The sequence below is a fragment of the Gymnodraco acuticeps genome, unplaced genomic scaffold (genome assembly GCF_902827175.1).
Source record: "Gymnodraco acuticeps unplaced genomic scaffold, fGymAcu1.1, whole genome shotgun sequence".
Lineage (NCBI taxonomy): Eukaryota > Metazoa > Chordata > Actinopteri > Perciformes > Bathydraconidae > Gymnodraco > Gymnodraco acuticeps.
Genome location: NW_022990392.1, coordinates 645,761 through 669,082, shown reverse-complemented (window position 1 = coordinate 669,082; position 23,322 = coordinate 645,761). Strand labels below are relative to the sequence as shown.

At 41.1% G+C, this 23,322-nt stretch overlaps 1 protein-coding gene across 3 annotated transcripts in view; it reads left to right on the top strand.

Annotated features, from left to right (window-relative positions):
• The window catches only part of dpy19l3 (dpy-19 like C-mannosyltransferase 3), a 102,103-nt gene extending 80,158 nt beyond the window's left edge, over positions 1 to 21,945 (top strand). For all 3 annotated transcript variants that reach the window (XM_034224548.1, XM_034224549.1, XM_034224547.1), the window contains 3 exons: positions 5,681 to 5,813; positions 19,801 to 19,959; positions 20,936 to 21,945. In XM_034224548.1, coding sequence (XP_034080439.1) covers positions 5,681 to 5,813; positions 19,801 to 19,959; positions 20,936 to 21,157 — 514 coding nt within the window. In that variant the 3' untranslated portion in view covers positions 21,158 to 21,945. The remainder of the gene's footprint in view (positions 1 to 5,680; positions 5,814 to 19,800; positions 19,960 to 20,935) is intronic.
• The last annotated feature ends 1,377 nt before the right edge of the window (positions 21,946 to 23,322 follow it).

Here is a 23,322-nt window from a genome sequence, read left to right as displayed (position 1 = left end):
ACTATAAAATATATATTTTATTGTGCATGCATCTAATTTGTTGTACACATGATTCATGCATATATTTGGCATATTCAGTCCATTGGTGCAAAAGCTCTCTTCTAGCTTATTCTCAAAGTCTGACGAAATCCAATATTGCATCATATTATACAAGCATTATTTAAACTGAAGTGACCTGCCGACCCCTGCTATTTACTCAATTAATGTCATTATTCCATCTTAATAGTGTCAGTGGGGTGAATGCCTTTGCCTTCTGGCATTAACATATGAGAATATTAACATGGAATTAAATATAAATCAACTTGGAGGCAGTGCTAGATCCTCTCTGGGATACAGTGGGCGATTAGATTTGCAGATTCACAGAGAGAAGACAGGCAAGATGGAAATGACCCACTTCTACTACAGGTCAGGAGGCCAAGATATCCACCCACACACCGCCCAGAGCACGCATTTATACACACATGCATATGTGCACATTCAGCTAATGCCTTCATAAATAAGACTTGTGGCTAGTCATTATTGTGACACACACACACACACACACACACACACACACACACACACACACACACACACACACACACACACACACACACACACACACACACACACACACACACACACACACACACATACTGTACACACCCAGAGAGCGTACGATATGAACGTTAGCCTATGATTAGTATTTCTGTGTCAATGGACTGTAACCTGGCCATTTTTATTAATAATGATGTAGCCATGTCATGCATGTGTGTGGGTTTGGCCACTTCTTATTGGGGTTTGAAGCGTCTTCTTCCTCATTAACATGTGTAAAAACATTCCAATATTTATTTTAATAATGGTTTGCTGATGATATGATGGATTTCTGGTGTCAGAAAAGCATTGTTGCAGTGAGGTCTGTGGGTAGAATATTGACATTTTCAGCAATTTAGGAATCATTGTTGAAAGGATATGAAAGCTGGGGTTGGCAGTATATTATTAGCATTTTTTGCCAAAACTGCCTTGACCTCTCAGCGCATTGTAATCCAAGTTGTTTTACAAAAAGAATAAACTTCTGCAACTCTGCATGGCTTTAAACATTGTAGCATGTGACAGGAGACTTTTTCCAAGCTTGCCTCGAATCACAGTATGCCATCTCAATAAGGTTTACAGGCCCACACATTCGCAGGGAAGACAGGCATCAGGATCGGGATGATGTTTGAAATGAATGAGTCATACGGGTCACAGAGAGGGGAGAGCATGATGGCTTTATTCTCAGATTCTGTCCTTCTTATTGCCTTTTTCCTGTAAACAACATACAACAATGGTGCGAACGGAAATTTGCAACAACAAAAAAATGCCGTCATTTTGCAGTCCAGATTACTACAAGTTTCTAATAGATAAATACAGCATCTAAGTATTTTTGCAATAACAAAAATCTTGAAGACATGAAAAAACATGTTTAGAGAAGAAGTGTTTTAGTTTTATTTGTTGAAAAAGCCAACCAAACAAAATTGATCACAAATCTGAAGTGCACATCGTGTAGTTGCCTAATACAGAAAGTGTACCCTAAAGTCTTCTTTTTACCTACAAAATATTTATTATTTTTGTAGGCTCTGCCATTTGTTGCTGTGACTTGTGCCTGCCTCCGCACATACACAAACAAACATCTACACACAGGACACAGCTGCATTCATTTTGACAGGCTCTTATTTTGCCAGGACTGTCGCACATTTACCCAAATGACGATTTCCTGTTGAGCCTGTAGGGGCACACATAATAACAAGATGTTAAAGGTTGTTACCAGTAGAGAAACGTACACTTCCATGCATTCATGGCAAGGTTCAGACTCAACCAGAGGAGCATTAGTCACTGAAAAGGTCCGGGCTATTTTTCTCTAGTGTCGATCGCCTACTGTAGGTCTAAAGCAGGGGTGGGGAACCTCCGGCCCCCGGGCCGTATACGGCCCGCGAGACCATTTGGTATGGCCCTCGAGGTAATTTCTAAACACACGCAAAAAATAAAAAAAATAAAGAAATCTAGACCGCAAAATAATTAAACAAGCGAGTGCCTGTTTTTCCTGGTAACGGTCATGGTCCTTGAACACAACACGAGACTAACTTGTCATCACGTGGTATATGTCTCGTCTGACAGGGGTGCAATTCTGACGGAGAGCACCAGAACGCCGCTCCGGGACTTCAAAAAATGGCAGTACCCATAAGTCCGTACACATGCTGCAGTTTTTGCGTGGCTGTGTCTTTAGTTGAAAGCCCAGTGGTGATCTGTTCATCTGTCATTCTGATCATAACTTTGTTGTTATTAGCATCTGGTTAGCTTGCTATGCTAACGAATATAAGAAGCGTTTTCTCCAACCAGTGAGGTAAAGGCACATCTTTATATGATCATTATAGTTATCAAAACATAAGAGAATATAGTAAACAGGTATAAAATACTATATGATAGTAACAAAAAGTTGTTATAAATAAACAAGAATACAGTTTGAAAGGAGAGTGATTTGTAAAATATCCATAAAGAAAAAGTAAATCTGTTTACAGTTCTGTTTCATATGGGTGTTGAGAGATGTATCCATAGATCTCTTCATTTTGCTCTCAAAGTGCACCAGATTGATGCTTTTAACTTCAATATTTAAAAATAAATCTTCCCGGGGGAGCTTGCCCCCCTGGACCGCCCTAGAGGAGGTTAGATCCCCCCCCAACACTTAAATCATGTCCACATGGATAGGAAACTAAATACATTTGCACACATCTTGTGTCCATATCTTTCTGTTTGGGTGGTCATGCCACACCGTGCACGTGCATGCATGCGCGAGTCATGGCAAGATATCTGGATTAAGAGGTTGCTTTTTATTTGCACAGCATGAAAGAAAGGCCAAATGAAATGGGCTGTGATTTTAATCAGAGGTCAATAATTTGTGCGGCCCTCGGAGGATGTTGAAAAAATTGAAATGGCCCTTGAGAGGAAAAAGGTTCCCCACCCCTGGTCTAAAGCCTCTTACACACCAAACTGACACCAAAGAACACCAAAGAACACGTCCCGACGCTCACGTCTCCTGCGTCTTGGCCATGTGTCGCACTGGAACACACCGCAAAGACTTCAGCCGACGTCCAAGTAGCGCGTACGAACTGCGCATGCGTGAGTGGCAATAACTCTCCTTACCAGCAGGCGGCGGTAGTGTGTATTCGTCATTCAAAAGAGGCAACAACCGGAAGACAGACTGCGTGATAACCGAGAGAAGAACAGACTGCGTGATATAAACAAACAACAAATAGCGTGTGCGTTCCATTTTCACTCTACAGCGAGAAGCTCATGGGGCTTTCCCGAACCTGAGTCGAGAGCTGGAGGTAAATTAAATCTCAGATTTGCCTTCTTAATAGTTTGTTTGGGTCCCTCACTTCCGTTTCGCTTTTCATGCACTGATTCGCTAAGCTGAACAGCCAATCAGAGTGATTTATTTGGCCGACGGCCTCCCGATTCAACAGGCGGAAGCATACTTGCCAACCTTGAGATCTCAGAAATGGGGAGCATTTCAACCCCCCCCCCCCCCCTCTTTTAAAATAACACAATTACAAAATTAAAACCTATAATTGCACACAAAAACCATTATTTCAAGAAAAGAACAATTTCACATAAACCTCTGGTTTTTACTGTAATTTACATTAATTACAGCAGAGAGAGCTGTCCTAATCAAGTGAAGGCTGTAATCTACTTCCACATTAAAAAATGACACTTGAGTTTATGGGCGCTGTATGCAATATAGGCGTAGTTCTGTTAAGATAAGATAATAGGATGTACTTTGTTGATCCAAAATCGGGAAATTGTTTTGTTATGAAATTTAAATAAAACATTTTTATTTTTTTTTATTTTTTTTAAAGGGGACCTTTCATGCAAAATTCACTTTGTGATGTCTTTTATACATACATATGTGTCCCCGGTGTGTCGGGGAACTCACGCAGCATCAGAAAATACAACTCTCTCTCTTTTCCTCCGTACCCAAGTCTTTTAAAAACGGGTGTACAACGAGCGGATACAGATTCCATCCGAGCTGACGTCAGCCCGGAATAATTGGTGGCGGACCCACAGAACGTTGCCATCAGAAACAATGCCTGACGTGTTTTGGACGAAATCTCGTCTTTGTTTATATTAGCAAGCCTCGCTAACACTCAGAGCTAACCTGTACTGGAGAGCACATGTGTTTAAAAAGCAGGAAATAAAAAAAGGAACTCACCTTGTGATAAACCTGCAGGAGAAAAAGCATTTGAGCTCCATACTGTTTCAGAAATAATCCTTGACGTGGTTTAAACAGGATGCCGTTTTATCACAGCAGAATTTAACTTTATCTCCGGTAGAATTCTGATCAGGCATTAGCTCCGCCTCCTCTTCTTTCTTTTTTTCAAGCTAAGGACCCAAAATCTGCCTTTCTCTAACAGGGCTTCAAAACAGGGGTTTGAACAGTATGAGAGATGGCTACAATGGGTGATCTGTTTGGTATTTTGAAAAAAAAAACTTCACAGACATGTTTTATATACTGCTACTGACCATGCTACAGATGTTAGTGCAAAATCTACAGCTCCTCTACCACAACCATCAGCAACAAGTGGACATGGAGAATTACATGAACTACATGTTGCTAAATCCACCGCGGGGCATAAACAGAAGGGAAACCATGGCAACCATGCTCGGGGGTCTTCTTCGCTGCTTTTGGTGTATTTTGTGGCAAAAGTACAGCGCCACTTACAGGCCCGGCATATGTACTCCAGCGCTGCCGAGCGGTCTCGTTTGAACGGAAGACTTATTTGATATCGTATTATGTTTGTTTGCGTTTCGTATGCATTTGCGTTTGCGTGTAAATGGGGTCTAAGACGCTTTCTGTTTGATCCAAGTTCTTACCTTTCGAGAACTAACTCCACTGTGGAGCCAATAGCAATTCAGCTTTCTTGCTATCATCACAATGTCATTTGTTTTTTTATCACGCAACAAATTATACAGTCTTTATTCAATCGAACAATATGTAATGACCCAATCTAATGTCAATATCATTCTCCTGCTAATTATTTAGTTTGTATCATCCCAGGGGAGCTCCTCCTAATCCTTATCCCCTTCTTACCCTTTTTGAGTTTGTCTCCCTGCATAAAAAGGTCTGGTAACGCATGCAAATAAACAAACACACACACACACACACACACACACACACACAAAACCAGCTCTCGTATAACTTGCTAAAATCCTAAAGCCTCACATGGTTTCCCGATGGTTTGTTCTTAATCAGCGTAAACCGACAGTTTTTGTAATCTCTGAGATTTAAAGTTTATTTTTATTTTTATTTGGCCGTTATCTAACCACTTTCTGTCCTTGAAGACAGATTTGAGAAAGAAACCATTTAAATACCATCAATATTTCCCAATTATTGGGGATGATGCAAAAAAGCAAAGGAATGTGGACTGAATAACGAAGCTAGAAAAAAATAAATTAAAGTCAAATTCAATCAAACTTTTTGATGACTGCATGTTCCTCTGAATACCCTCCAAACTTTTTAATCTCCTTCAAACTGCAAAACATCTTTCTGCTATATTTTCTTTTTTATCACTCATCTCTTGTTTTAAACCCACTCCAGTTGCCATGGTATATTTTATCTATATATTTACAGCGGTGAATGATGTGTCCTTCTCTCTGTTTTCCTCAGCACAAAGACCCCTAAGCGGGCTGTATTTGCCGGCAGCATGCAGCTTCTGGCTGGCATCAAGCTGTGCACAGGCAGAGTTCTCACCAACCACCCCCATTATGAAGATAAAGACCTGCGGGAGAGGACCAAACAGGTACTGTAGGCTGCTCCATACTGTCGAACATACACAAACTAACAGGGGGTGGAAGATAGCACAAACACAATAAATGAAACATTTCAACATTGAAGTAAATGGATGGTTATTACTGTGTCTGCCAAACAATGTCACTCAAAAATGCCAATGTAATCATGTATCTTTTGTACTTTAATTGTGTTCACATGTAATGGCAGAGTTGTGTATTCAACAGTAAAAAGCCCCTTCCTCACTGGACAAAAATCCCTCTAACCCAGGTAGAAATGGCTACAACAAGTATTCAATTCTGGGACAAACACTTAACACCTGATAGCCCGTATAATCGTCCATTGGCCCAATCCTGAAAGGCCTACTTGTGTCTATTTTTAGCTTGTTTTCCCATAACAAACCCACCTATACTAGGATATAAGTAGTGTGTAAATGTTTCCATCTTCTGATCCATTGCAGATGAGTAAAGAGTAGGTAAGAGGCTTGTACACTTTGATTATTGCATTGTCCGACTTAGTACTTTATTGAACCCCTTTGCTGGTGCTGAAACTGGGCTCCTTGAGTAGGTAAGAGATATTTCGCAGGATTTTTTATTCTGACTGTAGAGACAAGGCCAACACGAAGAAAAAATAGTTACTACTTGACTATCTAATAAGATAATAATTTTACATTTCATGGCACCCTGACCAAAAAAAGCAGGTGTATGTTTATTTCCTCACCTTTAACCGAGGCAGAATATCTGTGATCGAAATGAAGTTAACTCTGAGGACATTTCCTTTAAGGCCCTGTCACACTGTCCCGAAATTGACACCCGATGGACACACGAATATGGAATTGTGAATTTCGCACGAAGGCAACATTTACATTACATTTAAGACATACAACTGCAATGAAAGTACCAAAAACAATTATGTTACAGTACTATGATACTGTACTGATATCTTCAGACTTTGTTCTTTACTTTATCCGTCGTTATATGTCGAAAATATTACGTTTTCTCCGTAATGTTGTTTCCATAACAACAACAACTTCCTGTCAACTGTCCTTCAAAATAATATATTATATCCTTTTCAGTTTCACAGAACACAAATTGGGTTTTTTACATAATATATTTACATGATTTTGTTGTGCAATAAAACAACCCGATGGACACACGATAAAGGAAATGTTCAAATTCGGCTGTGATCGTAGCAACATCGGGCCATTCGTGAGGGCATCTTAAGCCATCGTATGACCGCCGGTGGAGTTTCTCAGGCTCCGGCAGCAACTTCGTGAGCGGTGGCAAAATCTTTGGCATGCCAAAAAATTGCCGAAGGACCTTGCGAAGGTTCATTTTCGTGTTGAATTCGTGTGTCAATTTTGCCCTTCGTAAGGCCATCGTGAGGGCATCTTGTTATCATCGGTGCCATCGGGCATTCGCCCCGATCAGAGTGAGGGTGAATGCACCGATGATAACACGAAGATGACACGATTTGACAAGATGCCGTCACGAGTGCCTTACGAAGTTGCCGCTCACGAAGTTGCTGCCGGAGCCTGAGAAACTCCACCGGCGGTCATACGATGGCTTAGATGCCCTCACGAATGGCCCGATGTTGCTACGATCACAGCCGAATTTGAACATTTCCTTTATCGTGTGTCCATCGGGTGTCAATTTCGGGACAGTGTGACAGGGCCTTTAAAGGGCCCATGTCATGGCCATTTCTACTGATCATAATTCCATTGCTAAAATAGATTTATATTGTGCAATTTTCCAAAATCGCATTGGTTTCTCATACAGCATCTCTGTATAGTATGTGTATTCACTCTCTGTCCTAAACGGCTTGTTGGAGCTCCTGCCCCCCCCTCCCTATGAGCCCAGTGGCCGCCTGCGAAACAGCGGGACACAGCTAAACCCAGCCCGAACACACACCGACTCACAGCCTCGCCGCGTCCCGCCGTCTCAGGGAGGAGAAATCGGCGGAGCTGCAGCTGAGAAAAGATTGAGTGTGTGTGTGTGAGGAAGTCCGCTGATTGGTCAATTTGGACCAATCCACGGACTTAACGTAACGGCTCCGCGGACGTGACGTAACGTAAGGGCTCCACGGATTGGTCCATTTGGGTATGGGCACGTCACTGTACCCAGGAAGAAAAAGAGAAATCTCCAACGAGGTGTTCTGGGGCAACATAGACAGGTATTTTCTGTGTTAGAGTTTTACTCGCTACAGCAGGGGTAGCCAACACGGTGCCCGCGGGCACTTAGTCGCCCGCAGGGGCAACGTGAGTCGCTCGCGGGGCATGTTCTAAAATAGCTCGCCAAGCAAATCCAAAATGTAAGAAATACACAAAACAAAAAAGGAAACAACGAGAATCTACCCAATGCATAAACGAAATCTCATTCGTCGCGAACTCTATCTACTTACTACAACTCTATCTTATCTAACACCCTTCCTCCCCCCACCCCCACAATGAATATCGACCAATCACATTCTTGCTTGATTTGCGGGACCAGCGTTGCAGTCGGGAAGAAAATCAATGTGGAGCGGTAGCTCACCGCTTCATAAGGAGTTTGACCGTGATTTTCCTTCTGGCAGAATCTACACAACACATCAGTCCCATTGAACAGCCTAGTCGTGCCAGCCTATACAGTACATGAGGGGCAGAGTTTTACTGTGTGTGTTGCAACTTGCATATTTATTTATTGCACTTTACGCACACACACGCATGGCGTAATTTCCACTGGGGACATGTCCCTCACCACTTTTCGAAATCCCGTTTGTGTCCCCCCACTTTACAAATATGTTTATTATAATTTTTTAACGCAAGCCGTCATCGCCACGGAGGAGCACACAGCGTCTGTGAGCGAGTGAGACAGAGAGAGAGAGAGCGAGAGAGCGAGAGAGCTAGAGAGAGCACACCTTTATCTATTGAATATAGATAGTAAGAAATCATTCCAATGTGTACTATAGGACCGAAAAAAAAATAGTTTAAAAGGGGAATGATTAGTAAAATATGCATAAATAAAAAGAAAGAATGCTAACTAGGTAACATACATTAAGATAAGAATAAAGAGGTTTAAATGATTTGTTATTGGTTGTGATCATATTCTAAATGAGAGCTGTATCCATAAATTCATGTTGTGCTCAAAGTGCACCAGATTGATGCATTTAACTTCAACATTTAAAAAAATATCTTCCCGGGGGAGCATGCCCCCGGACCCCCCTAGAGGAGGTGAGGTCCACCCCCAAATAAAGCAGGTCAAAATTATTAAATTGAATACATTTTCTTTTAGTAAACACTGAAAACGGGTCCCACAGACCCAAACAGCACACACAGGTTAAAGGTAAGCATATAATAATGTTCAAATGTGCTAAATATATACACTGCAAAAAACTAAAAAAAGAGGAGTGAAAGTAGCCCCCGACTTGTTTTTTTTTTTTTTTAAAGTAGCTCTCATCCTAAAAAAGGTTGGTGACCCCTGCGCTACAGGGTGTACTTTGAGGGTTTTTGACTCTGCAGACGGGGACGGGTAATAACCGGAAAAGGCAACCTGAAAATAAAAATAAATGTTTTCCAAGTTCTAATCACGTGTCCCTTTGCCAGTCTTACTTAAGTTTGGATTTCAGCCTGCAAGAATAATAATATGTATTTATGATTGAAGTACTTATTTGAAGGAAGCTTCCACCTGTTGCAGCCTTTAGAACTTTGTGTTTAAAGACAGGCAAAGTGAGTTTCAAGGTAAACATGACATGATATTAATTGAAACAGGAACGTGACAGTTGACTATTGAACCCAAATCTGAATCGTTATGTACTACATTTTTGGCAATGGTAGAATAGTATGAAAGTGCTGCAGGGATTTTGGTTTTTGGCTCATTTTGCCACCGGAGTGGTGTTTTTGTGTTTTGGCTGCAATCTTGTGTCCTCAAGCATTCAATGGACAACTGATGTGTGACAGCTCTGACTGCCAAAGTTGCCATGATATCCACTTATTTTCTTCCGACACTCTTCTTTCTGCTTCTGTCTATATTCATGGTGTCAGAGAAACTCGGAACAAACACACATTTTCACTCAAGTTGAAACATTTTCAGCTCAAGCAGATGTACTGCGTCTCCCCTTAAATGTGAGATGCCCAGAGCAAATGTTCCACTTTGTCTCGGTTCTTGTATTTCTATTGACTTTGTTGCAACTGTTCTGCCTCTAAATATCACTTTGTGCTGCAAAATGCAATTGAACAACAACACTTGCCACTTTCCTTTCTTTCTTATATTTTTAAAGTTGTGCTTTGGTGCCAGCTAAGGTCTAAGGTCTGTATATGTCATGAAACATTTGTTATTTATACAAACAAGAACATTAGTATTCTTCAGTTCAGTAAAACAAGCTGATTTATTTATTTATTTAATTATGAAATTATGAACTGAAGTTAGACTTACTGTATATTGAATCATATTAGTTGCACGTACAGGAAAACCAAATGAAAGCCCCTCTGCCATTGTATATACAGTGGGGCAAACAAGTATTTAGTCAGCCACCAATTGTGAAAGTTCTCCCACTTAAAAAAATGAGAGGCCTGTAATTTTCATCCTAGGTATACCTCAACTATGAGAGACAAAATGAGAAAGAAAATCACATTGTCTGATTTTTAAAGAATTTATTTGCAAATTATGGTGGAAAATAAGTATTTGGTCAATAACAAAAGTTAATCTCAATACTTTGTTATATACCCTTTGTTGGCAATGACAGAGGTCAAACGTTTTCTGTAAGTCTTCACAAGGTTTTCACACACTGTTGCTGGTATTTTGGGCCCATTCCTCCATGCAGATCTCCTCTAGAGCAGTGATGTTTTGGGGCTGTTGCTGGGCAACACGGACTTTCAACTCCCTCCAAAGATTTTCTATGGGGTTGAGATCTGGAGACTGGCTAGGCCACTCCAGGACCTTGAAATGCTTCTTACGAAGCCACTCCTTCGTTGCCCGGGCGGTGTGTTTGGGATCATTGTCATGCTGAAAGACCTAGCCACGTTTCATCTTCAATGCCCTTGCTGATGGAAGGAGGTTGTCACTCAAAATCTCACGATACATGGCCCCATTCATTCTTTCCTTTACACGGATCAGTCGTCCTGGTCCCTTTGCAGAAAAACAGCCCCAAAGCATGATGTTTCCACCCCCATGTTTCACAGTAGGTATGGTGTTCTTTGGATGCAACTCAGCATTCTTTCTCCTCCAAACACGTCTAGTTGAGTTTTTACCAAAAAGATTTTCTGGATTTTTTTTTTCTCATTTTGTCTCTCATAATTGAAGTGTACCTTGGATGAAAATTACAGGCCTCTCTCATATTTTTAAGTGGGAGAACTTGCACAATTGGTGGCTGACTAAATACTTTTTTGCCCCACTGTATATGAACGAATCTATATGACGAAGTTATGTCATACATTGGTTTGTGGACTATGGTTTAGGTTTGGACTCTTTTGCCATCACTATCTAGAATTGGCAGAAGTGAACTAATGTGGGTTACATGGAGGAGAGTGAGCCCTGACAGGGCAGGTACCTTTGGCATAACAAACACTAAGTAACTAGCTAAAGCTAGCACCTGCTTGGTTAGCAATGTGCATCTGTTATTTGAATAGGCCAAGAAGTGGGACTTTTCCAAGACATCTCTAAGCGGTTGACCAATAACAACAGAGACAGCCAGCTAACCAATCAGAGCAGACTGGGCTCTGGTTTCAGACAGAGGGTGAAAAGAGGTGCTGCAGCACAGGCAGTATGAGAAAAATAAAGAGCTTTTTAACATTTAAGCATGAAAACAAGTCACAGTAAAAGCACACAATATGCAAATGAACCTGGACATTAGCATAATATATTCAGAATGATAATGTGTGCCTATATTGCTTAGAAGAATATTAAATTACTTTACTTTCACTTTGTTTTTGGCTTGTAAGTAATTTCCTCATAGATTTCTAGACAATTGGAATCCTTTTTGCAACCAGGGAAGTTTCTCCCTACTGGCCATCAGAAGGAATGCAGGTTAAAGGCACTTGTACAGTTTCCCCCCTTTGTAGTTAAACATTATTTGTTGCCATTTTATTGTAGGAACATGCAAAAGTTAAGATATTATTTTAGTCCTGAAGTCAAAGTCTGAATCGTCTCCCTTTTACAGAACTTGCTGTTGCTCTAATGGCAGTCTCTCTGCTTCACAGAGGAATCTTTATGGTGCCACTGCAGCTGAAGCCAGGCTGCAGCTCATCCATCTCACTCAGCTCCGTTAGTGTCTTGCGTGAGAGACATAGGACGTGTCTGTAGATGGGGGCCAGTGACCTGCAGTGATTGTGTGAATGCATATCTGATCATAAGAAGCTCTGAGTACAATGTGCATCCATTAAGTCTGACTGAGTACTAACGTAGGGAAAATGGAGAGAGAGAATGCTGCGCTCCAGTAGAGCGGTGAGACTCACTTGAGTGCATTTTAGTAATGTTGGTGGGAAATGCTGTAGGAGAGCATTGTTGCATTTTTTCTATTAATGTGGGTGCAAATGGTTTTTACTGTCATTAATGGAGGAAAACGCATTTCAAACCAGCTGAGTAAATACAATTCATCCATTTGGTTCTGTTTATTTAGTGGGAAAGTTGATACAGCATTCCAACTATATGTTATTCAAATTCTTTATTATTATTCCGCCGGAATTTTACACCTCTTCTCCTCTCGCATTGAACATCGCAGAAACTCCGTTCAAACATCAAAACGTTCAGCTCGGTCGGGAATCGATGGCTATTACTTTTATCATTCATAACTTTCATAATTCCAGAGATATATCCCATAATTCATCACATTTTTAACATTGAAGTCAATGGAGAAATTCTTCGGACTTCAACAAATCTTCATGTGACTTCAACTGCTAACTGTTCCTTCATACTTTCACTCAGAAACCTCATTCCAACTTTAAAATGTTACACATCTTTCTGACATTATTCGTGTAAAACAACTTTTAAATCTGATTCTTACTTTTAGAGATATTAAACATTGTTCAGACCTTGGTACAGAGGCCTTCTTCAGATTTTAACATTAACTCGAGTGTGTGATGTCACAGAGAGTGTAGGAAATCTTTAAATTTGCCTTCATATTTCTTTTTAAAACTGCCATAATTCCCAAACCCTACATTCTGAGACATCATTTTTCATGACAAACGTAGGAAAACATCTCGTAGCTTGAAAAATGACAAATAATTAAGCAAAAATAATTAAACAAAATGCCTCTTGAGGGCATGAAGTGACAACAACTTTCAACATGCCTCCATTAAAGCCCATTGTAATTTCAGGCTGATATTTCCTCACGGTAGCAGCCGCACACCTTTAGTTAAACTGCCAAAAAGGCCACATTATTAACCCGAAAGTACACAAAAATTACACTTCAGATACTCAACTTCCTTGACATGCTTCACGTTTTCAAATTTCACAGATATCTGTTACGGTTCTTCTACAAAATGTTCACATGTAAGCAGTGTTGGGTGTAACGCATTACAAAAGTAACGGAGTTACAGTAATATATTACTTTTTGCAGTAACGAAGTAATGTAACGCATTACTAATGAAATGTGGGTAATATATTACCCGTTACAATGCTCAGTAACGCAGTTACAACACATTTTAACCCGACATGAAATGGTGTTTTTTAAGAATGTACTAACATAGCGAGACATTCCGACACCAGAGACAAATTGTGCGGGTAGATTAGTAAACCTGGTGTGTTTACCCTTCAGGCTTCGCGTCGGGATCTTTGGGGCAGTTGAATGTTATGCACCCTCTATTCAAAAAAGAGAACGGAGCGAAAAATACAAACAACAAATTGTGTCAGGTGCGCGTGACCTGCTCCGCTGCGCATGCATCATTTCCAAAGTGCTTCCACAGCAGTCACACACATCTGTGGATAATCATTTATACGAAAATGGTTAAAGCAACCATCACTAAACGCCAGCAACACTGCATCTACTGCAGACAGTAGCAACAGGTCAGATGGGGACATCACGTTACCCTCCGTTGTGGACCTTACTCCCGCCTGAGTCGCCGCCCTCGCCCCCGGAGCAGCAGTCTTCGTCTCCCCAAACTACGCCGCCCCTCTGCTGCCCGCAGGTGCCAGCCAGGATACCACGGCAAAACTGCCCAGGTATATCTAAACAAGTACCCGCCTGTACAGTGGGGTTAGGCGGTCATTTTGCAGCTCGTGGTATACAAATAGACAAGGGAATATTCATGTGAAAATAGATTCATATTCTGCCATGCCTGTAGAAATGTTGGGTCAAACATAATGCATACAATAGCACAGATGCCTTCACCACGAATGGCTACAAAAATATCTCATATCCCAAGCTTATCAACGAGCTAATGTTGCAGCTGAAATGTTCTCCAGGTCACAAAGTCAACCTCACATGATGTGATACCAGTTTTCAAGCACAGTAAATATTCTCTTCCCAGAGTATATGATGGGACCAAGGTGATGATTTAGTACATGGTTTTAATAATACTTTTGCTTTTCAATGTTTGCCATTTCAAACCATGAGCTGGTTCAAATAATATTTGCCTTGATTTACAATATGTTCTCATTTGTTTTATCAGTACAGTTTTGAAGCTTTTGTGCTTTTCTTTTGACACGATTGGGCTCATAAGAACTCAGATGCTCGATTCCGTTGCTTTGTAATATTCTTTATTTTAAAGAACACAAAGCTTTTCAATAATGACTTCTAGGATCTACTAGGACTCTCCATAGAATCACTAGGTTCGACTAGGTAATGCAAAAACAGGTCTCTGGTAAACAGGCATGGATATGACGAAAAGACGAACCAACACAAGACAACGGGAGAGAAGGACTATATATACACACACACATTAGGTAGTGGGGCACAGGTGGACACAATCAGGGGCGGGAACAACAATTAGTCTAACAGGTGACACACGGACAGGAAGTGCAGACACCTGGAAAGAGAGGGTAGAGTCATTAACATAAGACAGATAGACAAACACTAAAAACACAACAACTAACAGGATACTAGCGCTAAAAACTTACTTCTTTGCCACAGTCCACTTTGGACTATATGAAATATTTCAGGATTGCACTTTTAACTCACTTGAAATGTTCTCACTTGCTTGGTTTCAAAACATAACAAATGCCATAATCTGTTCATTGGGGACCATCAATGCTATTTTTCATTGCTGTTGCCGGCCACTATTGCTCATGTAAACCTACTACTGCTGCGCCCCCTGTAACCTCAGAGGCACCCTGAGTCATTTTGTTCTGGAACCGGGCCTGTACATGGCCATACTAAACAAAATACAGAGCCCATTCCGTGTCCTGTTATTGTTTACTTCCTGTCTGCCTTCTTCTGGTGATTTATCTGACGTCCAGCGCTCCGTCTTTTAACCTCTTTTCCTTTCTCTTTCTTGATCCTCCTTAGCAACCTTCATTATAGTCCTTGACAGTGGTCTGTACTGCTGTATTAACAACGTGTCACATGTTAAGAAGCTACAATCAGAATCCAGTATTCAACTAAGCCGTGTAATACAAGTTGTTAAGGGCCTACACAGTTGTTATGCTATACCACATTGCCCTTCACTGGATGTATAATGAGCTGCACTAAACTACATTTTAGCATTTCAAATACCTAGCCATTCTTTTACGGTTATTTTGGTGAAAGTAACTAAAAAAGTAGTGTAACTCATTACATTTCAGAGACAGTAATATTGTAATGTAACTTATTACTTTCAAAAGACAGTAATAAGTCATATGTAATATATTATATTTTGGAAGTAACTTGCCCAACACTGCATGTAAGAGGTTTATCTCTCATTCAGAACAATGGAAACCATTGATCTCTGCACACCTTGTTAGCTCAAATATAAACACCTGTGTCATGGAACATGATGTCATCACACACAGGTGTTGTGTTTGAGCTAACGACGTGGTCACTGGACTTTAACAGACTGTCTGAGCCTATTCTTTTCTGTCTGATGGAGACTTCATACTGACTTCAACATGTTCCACCTATTTTATACATTATTGATGACACACAGCTGTCGTCGTTAGCTCAAATATAAACACCTGTGTCATGGAACACGATGATGTCACATTGACAGGTTTGGTAACGATGCAGCCATCAACGCATCTTAGTCTACGTCAACTATGGGGTTTCTTCAAATGCCGTTGCCATGGCAACACAATGCTTGCCATGAAACATGGTTTTCTCATAACTACAGTGAAAATGCTCCAAACGGCCCAAAACTTCACAGGTTTTTGGTAACGATGCAGCCATCAACGCATCTAAGCGTATTATGGGGTGTCATCAAATGCCGTTGCCATGGCGACAGAACACTCGCCATGAAACACGATGTCGCTGTAACTCCAATGGACACAGTCCAATCGTCCCCGAATCTTCACTTGTATATCACCGGTCCAGCCTTCAACAGCTCTACGTCAATTATGGGGTTTCTTCAAATGCCTTTGCCATGGCAACACAATGCTCGCCATGAAACACGGTTTTCTCATAACTTCAGTGAAAATGCTCCAAACGGCCCAAAACTTCACAGGTTTGGTAACGATGCAGCCATCAACATATCTAAGCGTATTATGGGATGTCATCAAATGCTGTTGGCATGGCGACAGATCATTCGCCATCAAGTTAGTTCAAAAGTTTGCAGTTCAAATATTCTGCTGCTTTTCTAAGCCTTTTTACTTTCTTTTCTTCTCTCATCACACATTCAAGCCCCCAGTGTTCATGTATCATTTCAATCTAAATTATTCACTTTCTTCTGACACATTACATTTCAGCATAGCAATGCAGCGTCAGCTTTTCAGCATAAAGCATTCCCACTAGCAATTTCTTCAGGAATTGCATTCTCTAGTTTCACCTGTTATACATATTTTTGTAAGAGGCTCTATTATGCTTTTTTGGGTTTTCCCTTTCTTGTAGTATGGGTTTGGACAATGGACTGCAAGGCTACAATCCCAAAGTTTCCTTTCAGAGGGAGTTTCTCTACACACACACTCCCCCCCCATACCTGAAATGCCTCCATTGGACTCCTTTGTTTACTTCCGTAAACATAGTGACAAACTCATCTCTTTCGACTCCACTTCGAGCGATAGAACTATTAACAAAGCACTTATATACTAATGAGGGCTGGCTTATCTAAAGCCAGTTGAGTAGCACTTGAAATGTTTTGGCTCTATGAAACCTGATGTACTTATATGATACTGTTTTCTTCAAGTTTGTATTTCGTTGGTCGAACGCACTTATTGTAAGTCGCTTTGGATAAAAGCGTCAGCTAAATGCAATGTAATGTAATGTAACTATGTAACACTCTATTGGATAGTGCTCCTACACATTAGACGTGATAGGCTTAGGGGTAGGCCATTTTAGAAACATCCCTAAGCGGTTGACCAATCACAACAGAGCTGGCCAGCTAACCAATCAGAGCAGACTGGGCTCTGGTTTCAGACAGAAACCAGGCAGTATGAGAAAAATAAAGAACTTGTTGAACATTAAAGCATGCAAACATGTCACTGTAGAGGCACAAAATGCATATATTTTTGCTCAATTTCACCTTTACTTTCCGGCCAGTAAATGTGGAGCCTATACACTTCTTCAGTAACTGTGATTTACTTTAAATCAAAACGACTGATCACAAAAAACAGGCTAGAACACGCTGTAAACACAACCACAAAGGATCGATGAAAAACATTGTAGCAAATTAGTTACTGTTGGTGGTTTTCTTTCTGCATGCTGTGTGTGTGTGTGTGTGTGTGTGTGTGTGTGTGTGTGTGTGTGTGTGTGTGTGTGTGTGTGTGTGTGTGTGTGTGTGTGTGTGTGTGTGTGTGTGTGTGTGTGTGTGTGTGTGTGTGTGCACAATGAGCAGGAGGTAATGTCTGGGTCATCTCTTGGGTGGCTAAGCCTATGGTTTGCTTCCCGCTGGCGAGGCCTGGGCTGAGTCTGGAGCTCATTAACTATCCACGACACTGTGCTTCTGGTGTGTGTGTGTGTGTGTGTGTGTGTGTGTGTGTGTGTGTGTGTGTGTGTGTGTGTGTGTGTGTGTGTGTGTGTGTGTGCACAATGAGCAGGAGGTAATGTCTGGGTCATCTCTTGGGTGGCTAAGCCTATGTTTTGCTTCCCGCTGGCGAGGCCTGGGCTGAGTCTGGAGCTCATTAACTATCCACGACACTGTGCTTCTGGTGTGTGTGTGTGTGTGTGTGTGTGTGTGTGTGTGTGTGTGTGTGTGTGTGTGTGTGTGTGTGTGTGTGTGTGTGTGTGTGTGTGTGTGTGTGTGTGTGTGTGTGTGTGTGTGTGTGTGTGTGTGTGTGGTATTGAGGACAAAACTTTATAAATTGCATTTTCAAACATCTGTAATGACCTTTATGATATTGCAGTATTTTTCTGGTCTTAATTTGTGTCACTACAAATAATTAATTAGTGAGCAAAGAACAGTTATTCTCGTTGCCTTTGTATTATTCTACTTTTGGAATGAATGCACATACCCAGCAGGCATTCATTCTAAATTAGGAAGCAACTGTTTATTTTTTAAAAAGTGTACTATTACACACTTTCCCCAGTAATATGGCTCCTAAAGCCGCTGAAAAATGAAATGTGGGAGGGAGTTTTCTCCAGGAATCTCTTAAATGTCCTTGAAAAAAACATAACTTACAAAGCATTAGTCCGTGTCCCAAAACATTAACACTTTCCTATCTTGCCTGTGGCTCTTAGTTTCAAGATGATTTGTGTTAAAACAGGTCACAGACATATCATTATAAGTTTCATTATCAAAAAAGGCTATTATTTCCTTAAAGAGCTCATCTAGAATGACGAAGAGTGTATTTGTTAGTTTGTTAAGTAAAATGAACAATTGTTGATCTTTACCTGTCTGTTATAACATGTCCAACCGATACACTTCCATTACTGTGTGTTACTCCAATATTGACCGTATTTTAAGAATTTGAAACAAAAAAACGTAATATCCAAAACTCTGAAATCTCATGAAAATGTAACAAAACCACAAAAGACTGATTACAAACATTGTAACAACTAAGGTACAGTGTTTTAGTAATTAGTTTCCTCTGGAACAATATTTGATAAATGTATTGTTATGTCTTGGCACCTTTTCATGACATGTGTTGACCATAAAAACAATACCATCAGGTCCGGGACCCCCAAGTAATTCGCCACCACGAACTGTTCTATGCCATCATGACGCATTTGGGGGAATCGGAACCTTTTTCATACCTGATGAGTTTGCATCCCTGTTGTTACATTTCTACATGTTTTTGGGTATGGCTGCTAAAATATTAGTAAGTAGGCATTGCAATTTTGGACATGGAAGTATGTTTCCGGAAACAGGAAGGCTAAGAAAACGGGTGTTTAAAGTGCAAGTAACAGGGAGAGATTTCATCATTCATTTTCCAGCTAGATTTTGACACTTCAAAGTTCCAACCCTCTTTCAAATTAAATCCTATTCACAAAATGCTACTAGGCTGAGTTTGTCCCTTATAAACAATTCATTTCTTATGTTGTTTATTTTGTGTTTTTTGTTGCTGTGTGAAAGTGGTGAAAAGTTTCATTTCAGCAGCCACAAATATAATATGAACCATAACAGATTTCAGAAAGTTCAGCTGTGTTTAACAATTTAGCTTTTGTCCCCCCTCGGATTGTGTTTTCAATTCCCCAATTATTATTTTTCGTAAACCTGTCAGAATTTAATCTAAACCGACTTTCATCAAAACTGTAATTCAGAATATAAATGTGTCTGGTAATTGAGTTCCATCAGAGAGGTTTGTTCTCCTTTCAAAGATATTGGAGTCAAATTATAACGCAGGAGGATCTTCAGAATAGAAAAAGCAATCCTAAGCAAATCTCTTCTGTCTGTGTGTGTGTGTGTGTGTGTGTGTGTGTGTGTGTGTGTGTGTGTGTGTGTGTGTGTGTGTGTGTGTGTGTGTGTGTGTGTGTGTATGTGTGTGTGTGTGTGTGTGTGTGTGTGTGTGTGTGTGTGTGAGCAGGTGTATCAGGTGTACGCGCGGCGCTCCCCGGAGGAAGTCTATGACATCATGAAGGCCATGGGGGCGGACTACGTGGTTCTGGAGAACAGCATCTGCTACGAGCGCAGGCACAGGAGAGGCTGCAGACTGAGGGACCTGCTGGACCTGGCCAACGGACACGTGGGTGGCATTTATACACCGTGACTCATTGTGACTGTGCCACAACTTCTGTGACCGGGTGAAAGCTTTCAGCCTCCATAACGATCAATAGTTTCTCTTGCTGTTGCTATCTCTGCTTATTTTGATGTCAGGTGCTGGCTCTTTGGATTAGCAGAGGCTTCAGTCTGGATGTCTGGCTAAGACGCATTAAACACAACACCACTGTGTTTTTGTTTTGACGGTGTAAAGCAGACGCTACATCTGACATCTTGACAGCTTTATTGAAAAAATGCTGTTCTTTTTGTACTTATTTGTGTCTCTGTCTTTTCTTTTTTCTCTTCTGATTTGGCCTTCATTTTCTTTCTTTCTTTTAAAGCAGATCCTTCAAAGGTGGTACGGTGTTGTAGACACTGACAGACACTGAAGTTAGCATTTAAAGATAGGGATTTGTTCATGGTGTTTTGGAAACATTGCGCACTTGGTTTCCATTGTCAGTCAACTGTTCATTTGGTCATGTCTTTTGTCATTAACTATGTAGGATGTACAATTGATGTCTTCTCTGGAACTGCAAAATGGAGTCCAGAACAGATATTAGTAAACCAACAAAATATCGAAATTCAGGTTGTGAAAATGTTGTATTTTATTTTTGTATTTGTTATTTGTATTTATATATTATAATTGTTGTAGTTATTTTTTAGGCCAGAGAGTGTCTTTATTGGAGATACAGAGGTGAAACGCAGCTTAACTTGCATTTTGGACGTCAGCCCTATTCTATAAGTGGCCAGTTTTTTAAATGTATTTTTAATTTTGGAAACCTAGGTTGAAATTGAGGAAGGTAAACATTAAGCATTCAAATGTTTTTAAGTTACACAGTTGTAAAGTAAAATAGAAGAAAGCATGTTTGAGGCCGTCATATTTACAGTTATCCGTGCATCATCAGCATAAAGTGACCTCTTGTTGCTGTTGGTGCTGACATGCTCCTTCCGTGTTCCATCAGATCATGGACGGAGACGGGGAGAACGACCAGGACCTCGTCCCCGCCACCCATCCTCGATTTTGCGAGGAAGTCAAGACGGACGCCGTCTCTTACACTGCTCTGTTCACCAGAACATTCCAGAACAAAACCTTCCATGTTTACCGGGTCAAGAAGAAACGCAAGAAAAGCACCAAGAGCTCGCCAGAGCCCAGCACCTCTCAGCAGCAGGATCAGGCTCTGTGAGAGGAAAGGCGGTCAGAGGCCGGAGGGGGAGAGACGGAGCAGAAGAAGAGATAAAAGCCCTGAGTCCTCACTGTTCTTCTGCCTCCCCTCAGCACTGTGCCCAGCTGTGATCATGCCCATTATTATTTGAACAGATAGCTCTGTGAACTGTGCTGTTAGAGCAGTGTGCCGGTTCAGGCTCGGGGCTGCATTGTTTTAGTTAGCAGAGTGTAGAAGCACCTGAAGGAGTCATGCTCTGGGCTGTTCTGCCTCCCACCACCCACCCCCGTCCTCCCACTGCCCTCCCCCATCTCTGATGGTGCAGAGGAATAGACACAGAAACAAGTATTAGGCCTGTGAGCAGGGCCCGAACACCACAAGTGTTCCATCATCAGTTCCATTTAAGTTTCAGTTCTGCTTTTTCATTTTAAGCATCATTTTTTTCTCTCAAACAGGGTAGATTTGGGGTTCAGAAGCATCAGACAAATCTTGATTTTTATTATGAAATGTTGCATTGAAATTAGAAGTAAGTTACAAATAACTTGATCATTTATACATCCACAGAACCATGAGCCCTTCTTTCCCATAGAAAAGAAGGAAGAAAATAAAAGAATAATTAAGCTTCAGTTTTCTTAAATGGCAATAATACTCTTTTCTGGAAAGTGCAAGTTGCCAAAGACTGATATCAGTAAATCTAAATGTGTCTGTACACTTCCAGTGTTTTAATGTCCTACATTTTAACACAGTTTTCAAACTGAAGCAGTGAGCTCTTTGTTAAATGTCAACATTAAAACTATAAGTAAAAATATGGATGAGATATCTCTTACTTTGTCAAAACAGTTCCTATATAATGTGCAGTTTGCTAGCTTGTTTCATAGCTTTTAACTGAAATGTTTCGGTGTTCACGGAAATGGGTCTGTCTGTAAGCAGTCTCAGTAGCAACAAAAGGGACAAAGCAAATAAAAGTGTGTCCTTTTAAGAAATATCTTTGTTCTAGACTACTTGGGGGGCTAGTTGGTGAACTACTGTGGCTGGCAAGCTAACTGCTAACTGCTAACTCTAGCCACGCAAGCTAGCGCTAGTCAGTCCCAGTAACTTGAAGTTGTTTTTTTCCTTTCTTTGTACTGTGTGTTCTTTTTTTGCCTGTATTACACATGCACTTGAGTTTTATTGAAGAGGGGAAATAAAAGCTGGCAAAAATCTTGCTAGCTTGGTTGCTAATGGGCCAATTTGTACTTATCACAACTAGGACTAGGGATGGAACAGATTCTTCCCCATGACAACTGAGCAAACTGCCCCCACAGTATTTCTGTTGAAACACATTTCTCGACAGTAACGGACTGGGTAATAGTAGGCTATCCTGTGTGCACTCAGCTGTGTATCAGTGAGGAAAGTCACATCGACCATTAGAGCTATGTCTTCACTCAGCCAGGACTTTGTTGGCACGTTTTGTCTCTGAACTTTTGTCTCCGCTGTTATCAATTACCCCCGAATGCAAACCGGAAATAACGATGTTAGCTTCAATTCCTGCTGGGTGGCAACCGTCAGCACCGCCGCTTAAAAGTGTGTTTGCTGTAAGACTGAGGTCAAAGCTGGTACCAAGTGATATTTTTTACATTGTTGTGCTTGCTGTCGGCTCTGTGATTCTCATCAGTGGCAGCCTCAACCTTTTTTCACTCCCTCTTCTCTCTCACACACACACACACACACACACACACACACACACACACACACACACACACACACACACACACACACACACACACACACACACACACACACACACACACACACACACACACACGCATACATGAATAATGGAAGTGGTGAGAAAATTGCAGCAGGCTGACAACGGCGCTGATTCCCCGCCGCAATCCAAAATTGTTTGTGATGGAGAGAGAGGGGGGGGGGGGGGCGGCAACACTTGCATATCACACTGAGGCTTTGTGGGTTGGAAAATAAAAGTGGGGAGGAGCAGGCGGGAGAGGGGAGGGCAGGAAAAAGGCTCATGTTTAAACAACAGCAGAGAGCGGATACACAATGATCTGAAACACTTCCTATATTTCTTTCTCTTCTTTTGAACCAAAGAGAAGGTGGAGGAGAGGAGGTGATTGAAAGGCTTGAGTTGTGTCGGTAATTATGGAGGTGGCCAGTCGGAGCTTCCTGCTACAACGAGGTGCGACACC